General features: G+C 43.9%; 1 protein-coding gene across 1 annotated transcript; it reads left to right on the top strand.

Annotated features, from left to right (window-relative positions):
- The first annotated feature begins 1926 nt into the window (after positions 1-1926).
- On the top strand, positions 1927-5096 carry LOC123094173 (receptor-like protein EIX2). Its single transcript, XM_044516231.1, has one exon. The coding sequence runs from the start codon at positions 2033-2035 to the stop codon at positions 4853-4855; it is 2823 nt and encodes a 940-aa protein (XP_044372166.1). The 5' UTR covers positions 1927-2032; the 3' UTR covers positions 4856-5096.
- The last annotated feature ends 10489 nt before the right edge of the window (positions 5097-15585 follow it).

Raw genomic sequence — 15585 nt, 5'->3', positions numbered from 1 at the left:
AAAGTTGACTTTTCAAAAATCTATAGCTTCATTTATTGAAAACAAATGTGTTCTTAAATTTTTTGAGGGGAAAACAATGTGTGTTCTTAAAAAGAATTGAAAACAAATAGGGTTGTGTTGGACCCAACAGCCAGAGCCCAGTGGTGGGCCTGGACTGGGCGATGCCGATGTAGCTTGTGCCTCCGCCTTCCGCCGTCGCCGCCGCAAGCAAGCCATGCTCGCCCTTGCTCCGGATGCGCCACTCCGGCGAGGACTCTCAGCTCGCCACCCCCAGCCGCGCCTGCTGTTGGAGAGTCCTAGTCCGGCTGCTCTTGTCCAGCGGTGGCGCCTGCGACGGCGGTTGCCGGAAGCAGGCCGCCGGAATCAGGTGGGATGTGATGCCGCGCGTGGTAACTCGCGGTGATACTCGGGTTCATATTCTGAAGAAGAACTGGTGTTTCCACTGAAACTTGGTAAATTTCTGGCTGTCAACCTTGCAGTTAGTTTTTAGTTAGGAGTGCTCATGAAGTCATGATGCGGTAGATTCAGAGTGCTGAGTTGTGGAGCGATGGGGCTTCTTCCATTTTAGTACTCCCTCCGTCCGGAAATACTCGTCGAAGGAATGGATGTATCTAGATATGTTTTAGTTCTAAATACATCCATTTTTAGGCATTTCTTCGACAAGTATTTCCGGACGGAGGGAGTAGATAATTTCAGAGTGATGATGCGACGGAGTGACAGCCAAATCGAATTAGTAGTATGATTTTATTACAGTCACTAGCATGTTTCACCTTGCAGCTGACTGAGATTCAATGCAAGGTCGCACATCAGCTCAAAAGTTTCAGAAAAAGTTTGTTGGATTGGGCTTTTTTCCTGTGGTGTGATGTCTTTTCTTCCGTTCGCGGTGATACATGGGTAGTTGGGTTCAGACTCTGAAGAACTGGTGTGTGTTTGTGCGAGGTATTGACCTGGTAAATGGTACTGAAAAATCGGTTAGTGGCTGGCTGTTAACCTTGAAGTTAGTCAGTTGACAGTTAGGCCTTATGACGTTGTAGATTCAGAGAGCTGAATTTGTATAGTGATTGTGTTTCTTTTGTTTTAGATAATTGCCGAGTGATGATGCGACGCTGTACTGTCAGCCTAATCGAATTGGGATGGCACTGTTACCACCACTAGCATATATATTTCATCCTGTTGAATTAGGATGGTACTATTTGGACTTTGAGTGTGGTTCCATTTTTGTTGTGTGTAGAAGTACTTTTTGTGTGGATTTCCCGTCACATGGCTTAGGGAAAAAAATATTCATGAACTAACTGTGTGGAAATTGCTCATCCACTTCTGATCTCAGGAATACAAAAAGGGGCAAGGGAAGGCTCAAGCCGATATGTTCGTTGAATGAGTCTTTGATAGAAACGGTGATCCATGCTACTACTGCTGAGTGAATTGCATGACGGTGTGATGAGTGATGACACGGCCTTGTAGTGATGAGCCAAATCGAATTAGGATGCTACTTCTGCTGCGTGCTGCCATGTTTGACCCTGTTGATTTAAACCTGATAGCTAGAGAGAACCTTTTTCAGCGAAGTTAGAGGCAACCCAGGACTTTGGTTGGAAATACTGAATTGGAATATTACACTTTTTTTGTGTGGTTCCTTCTCTCTTGTGCGTAACATACTTTTTTCCTGTGGATTTCTGGTCAGATAGCTCACTAAAAAGTAGTTAACCCACTGTCTGGAAATTACTCCATTCCTGATCTCAGGAACACAAAAGGAAACAAGGGAGGCTCAAGTCTGATCTGTCCATTGTGTTAGCCTTTGATATAAATGGTGATGCCCTGGTCCCATGTTAATCATTGGTTGGTGCCTAACTTTTGAGCTAATAATAAGAAATTCCTCCAGCCACTACTTCTGAATAAGAAAAGTCAAGCTGTGCATGCCAAGACCAAGACCATTATCATAGACCGTATACTGTGTTCCTGGAGTGGGATCTGCTAGTCTCTGTGATCATTCCATTGCCGTTCCCTTCCGGTAGCTGTTCTCCCTCTTCCAACCAATATGGCTGCTAAGCTTGGGCATCTAGCCCAAGGAGCTGCATCAATACTTTGCCTGTTGATTTTCTTTGCAGAGCCGTCTGATTCCGGTGCTCAGGCAAGGGTATCAGGTGGGGCTGGAACCTGCATCAGCAGGGAGCGGGATGCGCTTCTGTCCTTCAAGGCGGGCCTTCTAGACCCTGCTGGCCGTCTCTCGTCATGGCAGGGTGAAGATTGCTGTCAGTGGGCGGGAGTCCGGTGCAGCAGCAGAACGGGCCATGTCGTAAAGCTCGACCTCCGCAACAACTACGTAGTAAGTTCCTTCCAAGGTTTGTACAAGTCCAACAGCCTGAGCTTGTTGAGAAATGAGATGAGCTCTTCTTTGGCTGCTTTGCAACAGTTGAGGTATCTTGACATGAGTTACAATGAATTCAACCACACAAGCATTCCTGCGTTCATGGGCTCTCTGCAGAAGCTAAGGTATCTCAATCTCTCGTCGTCAGGTTTCAGTGGGAGAATATCTTCCCAACTCGGTAATCTCTCAAATTTGAAATATCTTGATGTTAGTGGGGGTTACAATGATCTGCACGCAGTAGATCTTGCATGGTTGTCACGTCTATCACTGTTGAGTTATGTTGACATGAGCGGAGTGGACCTCCTTGCTGTGCGGGATTGGTTTCACATGGTTAACATGCTTTCTTCTCTAAGAGTGCTTCGTTTAGCAAATTGCGGCCTTACCCACACAGTGTCTGCTACTTCAAAATCAAATCTCACACATCTCCAAGTCCTTGATCTATCATCCAACTCATTTGACGCAACACTAGAGCATAACTGGTTCTTCTGGGATCTCACAAGCCTGAAGGAGCTTCACCTCTCCCATTGTGAGTGGCATGGACCTATTCCTGAACAATTGGCAAACATGACATCCCTTGAAGTAATTGATTTTAGTGCAAATGATCTTGTGGGTTTGATACCGAGCAACTTAGAAAACTTGTGCAGTTTGAAAGTGCTGAATTTTGATGATAACAACATTGATGTGAGTATTGGGGAGTTCATGGATCGGTTGCCATGGTGCTCATGGAGTACATTACAGAAGTTGTCAATGAGGAATACGACTATGACCGGAAACCTGCCGCTAGAAGTTGGAGCACTTGGTAACTTGACATTGTTGAGTCTTGGCAATAATAAACTCGACGGTGTGCTCGTGAAGGAACATTTTTCAGGCTTATTGAATTTAGAGTACCTGGACTTGTCGGACAACTCCTTGAAAATGGATATTGAACCAAGTTGGGTTCCTCCATTTAGACTAAAGCACATAAATTTAGAGTCATGCACAGTAGGCCCCCGTTTTCCAGAGTGGCTTAGATGGCAAACTCGCGTTGATTATCTTCTTCTTGGAAATACAAGTTTGGATGATGTTATTCCTGATTGGTTTTGGGTGACATTTTCCCAAGCTTCAGCTTTGGATGCATCAGAAAACATGTTGCGTGGTTCATTACCGTCAAATCTACAGCACATGTCAGCCAACAGTATTGATCTGGGGTCAAACAATCTTACAGGTCTAGTTCCACGGCTATTCCCTCTAAATATAACAAGCTTGGATCTCTCTTCGAACTCTTTCTCAGGGTCATTGCCAGCAGAGCTAAAAGCACCACAAATTTTTATGTTGTCATTGGCAGATAATAAAATTACAGGCACCATTCCATCATCTATGTGCCAATTGACTAGTCTAGCACGGTTGGACTTGTCAAGAAACAAATTAACAGGAGATGTTGTGCAGTGTTGGAAGGAGTCAGATAACAGTTCTTCAGTGTCCAGAGCAAACTCTGCTGATCAGTTTGGTTCTCGGATGTATAGTCTACGCTTGAGCAACAATGGTCTCTCAGGTGAATTCCCTAAATTTCTTCAGAGTGCCTCACAATTGATGTTCCTTGATCTCTCATACAATAAGTTCTCTGGAATATTGCCAAAGTGGTTACCAGAAAAAATGCCACGATTGGAAATTTTGACGGTGAGATCAAACATGTTCAGTGGTCATATTCCCAAGAACCTTACTTGCCTTGAAAACCTTTATTACTTGGACATGGCCCATAACAATATATCAGGATGCATACCATGGTTGCTATCAAACTTGAAAGCAATGAGAGTCAAATATAAGGATGTGATTGACTATGTTTATGCGGATAGCATGCCAGTAATCACAAAAGGCCAAACACGTGATTATACTCTGGGCGTCTTCAGCCAAGTTGTGAATCTTGATCTGTCATGTAACAGTTTAACAGGACAGATTCCAGAGGAGATAAGTTTGCTCATTGGGCTCACCAGTTTGAATTTATCAAGTAATCATTTCACCGGCAAAATCCCAAGCAAGATAGATCATCTGAAGCAGTTGCAGTCCCTCGACCTATCCTACAACAGTTTTTCTGGTGAAATCCCATCGGGTTTGTCGGCTCTAACCTATCTGAGCTCCTTGAACTTGTCATACAACAACTTGTCAGGCCCGATACCATCGGGGCCGCAGCTGCAAACTCTCGGCAACCAGATTGATATCTACATCGGCAACCCCGGTCTCTGCGGTCACCCTCTCTCCAATAACTGCTCTACCGGTACTACTGACACAGAGCAAAGTGTCGTCCATGAAGTTGCAGATCATATCGCGTATCTCTACCTTGGGATGAGCATAGGGTTTGTGGTCGGCCTTTGGACGGTGTTTTGCACCATGTTACTGAGGAGAACCTGGGCGATTTCCTACTTCCAGTTTGTTGACAAGTTGTATGACGAGGTTTATGTATGGGTGGCTATAACTCGGGCTCGCCTGATGAAGAAGACCCGCAAAGATGCAGCGTGAGTGGCCTGCTTCATCTGCAGTTGAGCTGCCCAAGAGATGTATGTTTGGTGTGTACTACTATATGTACTAGTTTCTGGTGCCATTATTAGCTACCTGTAAAAGGTATTTAATGTATTGCGACACGATATATTGTATGGGTTGTAAACAAACTTTTCTGGTCTGATTGTAAACCACGCAATCATGTAACAAGAGACAGATGGATGATTTCAATCCTGCTGAATACTACGGTGGCTTTTTTGTATCTTGGCAGCTAGTTAACTCACACAATAAATGCTCGTTGTTAGTGCTCAGTTGTATCCTCACGTCCGTCTCATGGACATTATTTGTTACGATATGGCAGGAATGATCCAGCTTGCTAAGGTACTGACAATCTGACAGCGAATTTATGTGCTCTCTTTTCTTTTGAAATTTGATGTGCTCCTGGCTAGCTGAAAACAGAGGATTCAATGATTTCAAGTTGAAGACTGATTCTTAGGTTCAATCCAAGAATTCTTGGTGTTAAACCGGGCGGGGCGCGGCGACGGGGCGCGGCGCGGCGACGGGGACGGGGACGGCCGGGGCGGCGACGAGGGGCGGGGACGGCCGGGGCGGTGACGGCGCGTGTCATTGACGGAGAGAAGAAACAGAGAGGGAAACTGAATTTTTTGCAAGTGTTGTATATATAGGATGGACCTTTAGTACCGGTTGGAGCCACCAACCAGTACTAAAGGTCTGTTTTCGCCAGGCCAAGCGGCGGGAAGTGCCCACCTTTAGTACCGGGTCGTAGCACCAACCGGTACTAAAGACACCCTCTTTAGTACCGGTTGCAGCCACCACCCGATACTAAAGGGGGTGCGCTGGCGTAGTGAGGTGCGGCAAGTTTAGTCCCACCTCGCTAGTCGAGGGGCTACCGCACTTGTTTATAAGCCCCAGTGCGGTAGCTCTCTCGAGCTCCTCTCCTAAGCAGGTCTACCGGGCCTACCTGTTCGGTGTTGTCCTGTGGGCCTACTGGACCTTTGCGGGCCTGGATCCTGGCACAACAAAAGATTGTGTTTCTAGTCGTATGCAGGCCGTTTTGGCCCAGTAGGCGGGCTTTTTTATTTTCTTAATTTTTTTTGCTTTATTTATTTTTGTTTTATTTATTTTGAGTTGTTTTTTGTTGTATTTAGAGTTTCTTTCTGAATATTTTTGCTTTAGGTACAAAAAATTACAAACTTTCTGTTAGTGCCGGTAGTTTTCAAATTTGAATAGTTTAAATTTTGAATTATTTGAAATTTGTGTGAATCACTAGTTTGTGAATAACTTAACTTTGAAAAAAAATCAGTGATTCTTTTTTCTTATGTTTAATATTATTGTGTTTTATCATTATATTCAATTTGGTAATGCTTAGGTTATTTAAAAAATGAAATGCTTTTGTAACAGATGAGTTTTCGTCCGAAACCCTGATACTTCGAAAGAGATTGTCCATTTTATACACGAAGTGCATCCAGTTTTTGCCGTAACCCTCTCTACTTTTTTGCACATGCTATGTGGGTGAAATTATGATACCATGCCAACTTTCAACCTTTTCTGAGTTCATTTAAAATGCTTTTCAATTTCAGGGTCATTTAGCTGAAAAAAATTAGTAAATGCATGAAAGAATTTGTTTGCACATAAAATTTCTTCGCGTTTCAAATGCCAAAACACATAACTACCCTAACTATTACAGAGATTTCCTCCTGAGTGTGAAACACAGAAGAAAGTGATGATAGTGAAGCCGATCACATCCCGGATCTTTGGGTGTGAAAACTTTTTCTTCGCGTGTGTCCCTTTGCACCGTAGCCATGGAAAATCTTCATCATTTAACTGGATGCTCGGGTCAATATTCACTGTGAATGGAGCAATTTCATCAAACTTTTCATAATCTCCTGACATGTCTGTCTTGTCATCCCACTACAAAAAAATACACTTTCGTGATGATACGTGTTTGTCACAGTAGGTCGCGTTTTTTGTCACGCATGTACATTCATGACAAATTTATGACAGAATCAAGATAGTCATACATGTGCTGTCGTAGAAGTGTTCCATGACATTACCAAAATTATTATCACGAAAGTGTCCACTTCCATGACGATAAATCGTGCGTCACAGAAGTGCTTTCGTCAAGGGTGACCGACACGTGGCATCCACCATAACGGAACGCCGTTAAGCTATCGGGTCGGGTTTTGGATCCGATAACCCGTTAACAGCCCCGGCCAATGGGGATTTTCCATGTGTAAAATCATCATTGGCTGAAGGAAACACGTGTCGGCTCACCGTTGGGACAGATGTCATCCACTCATTGGAGAAAAGGCGCCTATGATACGTCGACACGTGGCATGACCCAACAGAGGCCCACTCCTGTGAAAAGGCCGGCCCGTTTGACTTGGTCAAAAGGTGGCGGGCCGGCCCATGTAAAGACTGTTAACGGCATGTTCGCATATAGCCCATTTACAGCCCGCTAACCCAAGGCCCGTTACGCCCTATCCGAATTAGGCCCAGTAGCGTCATCTGGGCCACCCAATATGATTGCAGCCCATTTTTACTTCTGGCCATGTATGGCCCATGACGTCTTTTGGCCCATATGAGGCCCTATGTAACTCTTGGCCTATTAACGGCCCGTGGCGAAACTGGCCCATAATGAACAGTGTATTACTTTACACCCATTAACGGCCCGTGGTGAAACTGGCCCGTAATGAACAGTGTATCACTTTATACCCATTAAGGGCCCGTTATTCCGTTGGGCCGTTTCTAGCCCATGTTATCTTTCGGCCTTCTCAGAGCCCATTTATTCTTGGACTCATTTCCAGCATTCGTTTACTTACGGCCCGTTACTATCATTTTCTGCTTATGGGCTAAATTCAGCCCGTGGTTACAGTCGTCCCGTTTGTGGTCCGTTAACACGTTGGGCCGTTTCATAGCGTCATGAAATACGGCCTATTAACGATGGCCCGTTATGGTCGGCCCATGAACGGACGATTCCAACTCTAGCCCATTTACGGCCATAATGCGGCCTGTTATTGGCCCATGTTTGGCCAATCGATCACACTGCCCGTATAAGGCCCATTGATGATACGACCCGTAGAAGGCCCATTGTTTCTACAGCCCGTAGAAGGCCCACTGTTTCTACGGCCCGTATGAGGCCCAGTGTCACTATAGTAAATATTAGCCCATGGTTATTGTGGCATAGTTTTAAAAAATAGGTTATTGCAGCCACTAGCAAACCGCGGAAAAAGAACTGCAATGACTACAAGCAAACAAATAAACAAGACAATAAGGAAATAAATAAGCAAGCAACTTACGCTAGGCTATCGCGGCTATCACACATATTACATCCACTGGGCATCAAAGTTCGCCATCAGTGCAAATAAACGCGCCGACAAAAGAACAAAACTGAGAGCACTTCAGAAGGCACTAGGCCTGGCCAGGTCGCCCGCCCCCCCAAACAGCTGAAGAAGCTGAGTAGACCTTAGTTGTGTCAACGATAGATACATCAACACTATATTTAAGGCATGATGGTGCGCATGACAGTCCTCTGACATCTTCATTGCATCTTTGACTTCAAGTCGGAGCTAAGCTGAAGCAAGCCTTTCCGCTTTAAGTTGAGACTGAAGAAGTCGAACTGATTGAGGCAGCGACTGCACAGAGGTTGTCTCACACCTGCTGGTGAGTAGCTTCAACTCACTGTCTTCATCAAGACAGGACCTTGGGATCATCTCGCTGTCCTCAAGATGGTTTGGCTCACTATCTTCCCTAAAGTTCTGCCTGGCGTAAGAGATACGACTTTGAAAGAGAAATAAGGAGACACGTAATAGGTTTCACAATTATATAAGCAAATAAATGGATCTGTTCTGCATAAGGAACTTGTTTTTACAACTACAATTTGAAACTGGTAGTTGTTGCAAACATCTAATCAGATGTAAACAACAAAGCAAACAGCAGTGGAGGCAATGATGCCTATCCAAATCTATACTAGAACAAAGTTTGAAGGCTTGAGAAGGATGAACTTACATTACATGTTAACACGGGCTGGACAAAGCCCTTCTCCATGTTGATGGAAGGATAATTCAATAAATTCCCCAAAAAAAATTCTTTATAAGCGTTGCCATTATTCTACATTTTGCAAAGAGTAAATATAGATCAAATAATATTAGAAGAAACAGAGGATAATGAAGCTCAGGTGCAGACTGATGATACATAATCAAATAGCAATTAATTAAGTACATCGTTACAAGACAAAAGGGAGAGAGGTACTGACAAGAGCAATGCAGAGCCCATTATTGTTTTGAGATCGTATGATCCTTTGAGCCAGGAGATTCATCTGAAATTAGTTTTCATACAAGAGAGAAGGTAAGGCACAAGCAGAAATTTAGGAGTTCAAATTTTGAATTGATATCATAGACAGTACATGACGCTGGGCTCCCAGAAGTTCTAATAGGGGTTTGGCCACTAGAGTAGGGGTAAAGTGTGGTACAGTTGGGCCTGTGTTTTCTGTGGCTGCTGATCTATCTGATTTAACAGGTACCACTACCTTTTCCAAATACCTAGTTTGTACTCCTTGAGGATCTGCATTCACCCTCTTCCTTTTGGACATCTATCACGAAAGAACAACATTTGACTGAAAAAACATAGTGTGACGACACATGGAATAGGTACAGAAAATGGATAGTTATGGCATATACTCATATATGGTGCTTAAACTAAGCAAATGGTGTAACAAAGTAGAAGAAATGCAAGAGGTCAGATGCAAAATATGTGCGACCAATACAACTTTGCAAATTTAGAGCAAGCACCTTGATGGGTGAATAAGATAGGCCATCCTTCACCATGCCAAGTTTGTTAGCCAGTGGATCGTTCCGCAATATTCCTATCATGCGCCCATTCTCATATTCATTTTGATAATGTTCAATATCTCACATGCATGAAAACATAAAAACAAGTGAGATTTTCTTTGTAATGCAGAAGTGATTCTAATCCAATACTGCCTCCCTGTAAACCCCTTTGTGCTATCTCTGCAATTCTTTTAAAATATGCCATGCATGCTGTAATTTGTTGTGTGCATTAATATAATGTGGCCTACTCCTCAAAATATGAGAGCTCCATAAGTGATGACACTTCGAGATGATAGCTTCAACATATAGTAAAGAAGAACAAGTCGACCTGACCTGACAGATTCAAAATATACTAAGGGAGAACAACTCGACCTGACCAGTCGACTGCAAGAGAAGAGTATCATCTTAAAGAAGAGCAGAAGAGCAAGCAGATTGAAGATATTACAAGTGTTTCAATACAATGTCGGTTGGCCACCCATGATGAACCAGAGCACACAAAAAAATACTATTCTTTCCGGTCTCTCCATATGTGGCTCACATGCATTTCGAAACTAAATTAGGAACATTTAGCTAACCAATTAAACATCTCTCAGTTTTAATAATATCAGCAATAATATCAGATATGAATTTGTACAACTAAGCTTGTTTAGCTCGATGGGTGGAGCAGTGCTATTATGACACGAACCACGTAGGCTGATTGTGGTCATCATAAAATGGGGAAAACATAAGCATGATAAGTACAGTGTTGACCGTGGCAGTGGGATGGCAGATCTGAAGCTGCAAACCGCGCAAAGGGTAGTTAGCAACCGATGTTTGCTTTAAAATAACAACTAAGATTTGGTATGGACAAGAAAGTACGGTCAACAAGTGACAAAGAAATGCAATTATGCTGTCTCTCTATATGTCACGACATGCATTTGGAAACTTAAGTGGGACCTTTAGCTAACCAATTAAATGTGTCGGTTAACTAATATCAGTATCATATCACAATCATATTTGAACAACTGAGCTTTCGAATTCTGAGTGTTGTGTTGTTTAGCTTGAAGGGTGGAGTAATTCTAGTACGACAAAAAGCACCTACGGAGATCATAGTAGAGTAGATAAAAGGGGAAAACCCTAAGCATCAAGAGAAAAATTAGGAAAGTGGAACTAGCTGGACCAGTGGGTGGCGCACATGCTTTTCGAAACGAATATAGGAACATTAGGTGACCAATTAAACGTTCTCTATTTTAGTGATATGAGCATCATATCAGATTCGTATTTGAACACGTAAGGTTTGGGTTGAGGTCTTGAGGAGCAGTGCTAGCACGACACGAAGCACCTACGATGATGGTAGTGAATATAAAGGGGGCAAACCATAAGCTTTACGAGTATAGTGCCCGTGCCATGGCGGATCTGAAGGTGCAAACCGAACAAAGCTACTTCGCAACCAATGTTTGCTTTCAACTAGCCACTACGATTTGGTACGGACAAGAAAAGTACAGTAAACAAATTACGATCTATTTTCCGGGTGAGATCAATAACTTAAGCACATATGGAAGAGTACCACCTCTCTTGCGACGCCGTGTAGGCCTATGCTGATACATTAAGGGTGTTGCGGGTGCGATGGCTGTCGGCGGCGGGGAAGAAGACTTTAGACGGCAGACGGGCGGGTCGGGGGATATATCCTGTTGCCGTGGACGAGGCGGTCGTAGGAGCGGCAACGGCAAGGTGGACCATGGTGCCGATTAAGTGAGAGGAGGCGATGAAAGGATCCTGGTCCAGCATCGTGGAGGAGAGACGTCCATCTCTTGCAGTGGACGACGGGGTAGGGGTAGCGGCTCCGGCAAGGTGGAGGATGGGGTGGCGGACGGAGGAGGCTGGCCGCAGTGCGGAGGTTGTCGTGCCACCGATGGTGTATGAATGGGGAAATGGAGGGGAGGGGGGCGATCTCAAACTTTGGGACGCGCTTCTATGAAATGGGGGAAAGTTACGAACTTATCCCCCGTTTAAAATTTCAGACATCACGTCGCTTGGGGATAGGACGGTAATCTCGCATCTCCCAAATATTTACCGGTAACTGTTTCGGGCGAGGAGAGGGTGTTTTGGCGCCCACGGTTGGCGCCCACGGTGTATGAACGGGGCTGACAGGTAGGGCGGTTGTGTCACGTCTGATGGAAGTTACACATCTGCCCCTATTTAAAATATTAGCCTACATCGATTTCGGACGAGGAGAGTTTGTTTTGCTGCCCACCGTGTATGAATGGGGAAATGGAGGAAGAGACACATTTCTTTCGGACGAGCTTGAATCCAAATGTGTTTTGCCGCCCATGTTTGGCGCCCACCGTGTCTGAATGGGCTCAGAGGCCGTCGTGTCACGTCTGATTGAAGTTACTAGTCTACCCCTATCGACAGCAGTGTAAATCCGGTCGATAAGGATGTCAAGTGTCAGGGGTAGACAGTAATTTCCATCTCGCAAACACTTTCTTCGGGCAGCCCACAAATTATAGTGGGTGTTTAGCCGCTTCGTTCAAAACTTGGGAGAATTAGCATCCACGTTTGCCCTGGGACCTGGCAAACTAAATTCAAATCCAGTTTGTATTGGATTACGAATATCCACAGATAATTATACATTTTGTTATTTATTTCTTCAAAACCACAACAAAGATTTATTCCACCTTTATATATGATTATGATTTAGAAATACCATGATCTTCGAATTCAGTAGGTTGGATACACTCTGATTCAAACAGTTATTTCATCCAATACAATATGCTCACACGAAAAATAGTTCACCTTATGTCAATCATACAAGTACTGAGGATTACCTCACCTACAAAATTCAGATCATTACAACACATGGACAACATGGAATTCCGGACAACATAGGAGGTCTTGCAACATAATCCATTCAGAGACATGACACAACATGCAAGTACAATAAGTTAATGACAATTTCAACTGGTATCTAAAGAAGAACCGGGATTACCTTAGGCTTCAGACGATAGCAGAAACAGCAGGACCTCCTCCGTCTTCAAATGCAACATTCTTACTTCCTCCAATTCTTGGGTTGCTTGCATAATGCGTGCCGCTAATTCCGTAATTTCCAGCCTCAAGATAAAGATTACCTCATTCATGGCAGCCACACCATCTCTTTCTGCCTCTAGTAGAGCCTCAAGCACTATAATATCTGTGCTCAGACTGCTCTCCGGCGGTGTTGCCTCTGAACTGCTACCATATGGTAACATGGATGGCGCACTGCTTCCACAAATAGATTCTGGGGCTGTACATTGTATCCTAGTGTGAACGGCATCCTGAAAGGTTTCCGCTAGACATAAGTAAGAGATAGTTATCGTATGATCCAGGCAGTAAGCTTACATGGTAAACGACGGAACAATTATTGCCGAGCATGGCAAACTATATTTAAATGGTTCAAAGCAGCATCAGTCAAAAATAAATTAAAATGGTAAGATGAAAGTTGAAAGGGAGTGTACAACCGCTATATTTAAGTTGCCAAGGCATCTAAGCAGTTGAAATAATCTGAGAAAGCACTTAACAGTGTGGCCTCATATAAACTACGAAGACAATCTTGTGATGAAGTTGAGAGGAAAAGTTAAGGACTCAAATAAAATAGGCATGCATTTCTTTACGATAGTACAGCAGGCACTGCTGACATATTGGCCAACTCGGGTATAACGTAACAACAAACAAGCATTCGAATCAAGCAATACAGCAAAGCAGACAACTGAACTATTTGTAATTCCGTAGGATTACACGTTGAGGGCACAAGCCAAGAAAGTAGCCCACTCGCATTACATTTAACATATACTAAAACACACCCGCTTATCATATGTTGCTGTGAAGCCTAGCTGCTGTTGCAATGTTCTTTGAAGATATCGTCAGCATCCCGTGGTTGCAAATATAGTTGTTGTAGTTTATTCTGCACCATCTATTGAGGTAAAATTAATTTTAATCGCATGCACTGGTCCGAATTGATCATCAATGGTTCATCTAAACTAATGAAAGAAGGGTGTGTGCATACACGACAATATATCTGTTTCCCTCTATTTTTATGCTTGTTCGAGGTGCCAGCACCAAAAGAACAAATATTTTGCTTGATGGGGTTGGCAGCTCCATAATTAATAGAAGCATCAAATTAGTCATGCAACTTGGGAAGATCAAGAACACACAAACAAGTAATGAACAGAGGCTCGAAGCAGTGATGTAATAGCTAGCATCAGAAAATGTAGGGTAAAACAAACAAAAAGCAGCGGAACCACATGCTAGTTTGCTAATGTGTAATTAAGCATAGAGAACATTAAGCAGTCTGATGGAACCAACAGGTGGCATCAGAATAAAACTAAAGCATATTAACTATATGTGCACTGGTATGTAATTTAACACATGTAACATGTTCACTGCCAGAAGTATGGCCCTACAGGTGCAAGCAGAATAACGCGTCTCATGAAAAACTGAATGATGCCCTGAATAAATTCAAAGGTGCGGTGCTTATGCTAGGAAAGTGAACGTAGGCGCCAGCCATTGGATAATAGTACCTGATTCTCGACGACGTATGGGTATCGTTGTCATACTTGATAGCTAAGGATCGTCGATGGTGCTCGTGTTGCAGTTGAGTTTGGGCCGGCTGTCGCCGTCGCTGAAGCTGCTCCGGTGCTACGGTTGCGCGCCTGTCAACATACAAGAAAGCTCATTTGTGGCAAGTGAACAGTTGCACAATAAAGAGAAAAACCGAAGGAGTACAAATTGAAATAACCTGATGAGGCTGTGGCATCGGTAAAGCAGGGCCGGTGGAGTTGAATATGGCGTCCGTGGAGCGGGTCCGGTGCAGTGGACGAAGGCTTCGGCGGGCGCGTAGTATAGTGCTTTCGGTGAGGCGGATCTGTTGCATCGGACGAGGGATTGTATGAAGGGCCAGCGAAGGGGCGAACGAGGGAGTCAGTGAAGGGCCTACGTTGTGGTGGAGGGCGCCAGTTAAGCAGATCCGGTGCGGTGGACCATGATGGCAGTCAAGGAGATCTGGAGCGGTGGACAAGCCAGTCACTGAAGCGGCTCCGGTGAAGTGGTGAGTTGGCAGTTGGGGGTTCCAAGGTGCGGAAGTTAGATCCGGCGGGGTGTGAGGTCGACCGCTGGGGCGGAGGACTAGATTCGGCGGCTTGTCGTGGTTGGGGGGGTCGGGGAGGGGAAGGGGAGGGGCTCTAGGGAAGAATGTTGGGGGCAAAGAGAGGAAAACAATGGAGTTACCAAAGCAGCCCTTTTCCGTTCATGTGGCAGGGGTAAAACAGGAATATCACAGGGCTAAACTTTCGGGCGCGTGATATTTCGATGTGAGCGGGAAGTTTGAAAGCTTTTGGCGCCTAAAATTATAAGTATTCTGCTCTCGTACAGCCGACTATGATATCATGGCCGATAATTTGTTTGTTTTGCACGCAAAAAATGTGCAAGTTTTGAAAATCAATGTCTCCAACTCGAAACTTAGATTGTCCATTCAATTCAAATATGGATCATTGGGCTACTACAAGCAAATACCATCATACGGTCGAATTCAAATAAAATTCAGAATGTGTTTATCCTAAATATGTTGACAAAAGCAAAAATGTGTATGTGTATGAATAAAGTGGATGATTATAAAGTTTGAACATGCCCGTATGTGTATATCTCTAGGTTTGATATATGAATTTGAAATCACGAAATCCCGGCTTAAAAAATGTACCTCCGTTTAAATGAATTACAAAAGCTAATGATGGAGTCGAATTCCAAAATTCCAATCTTAGGTTTGTAATTCTGGTACATCAAGGTATATCACGCATGTTCAAAAGTATCGTAATCTCATAATACAAACTGTGAAACAAATGGATCAACCATGAGTGCACAATATCTCAATTACGCTAAAGTCCCTCAAAT

Source organism: Triticum aestivum, chromosome 4B (genome assembly GCF_018294505.1).
Source record: "Triticum aestivum cultivar Chinese Spring chromosome 4B, IWGSC CS RefSeq v2.1, whole genome shotgun sequence".
Classification (NCBI taxonomy): domain Eukaryota; kingdom Viridiplantae; phylum Streptophyta; class Magnoliopsida; order Poales; family Poaceae; genus Triticum; species Triticum aestivum.
The sequence above is the reverse complement of the archived record's forward strand: the minus strand, read 5'-3'. Positions and strand labels throughout refer to the sequence as shown.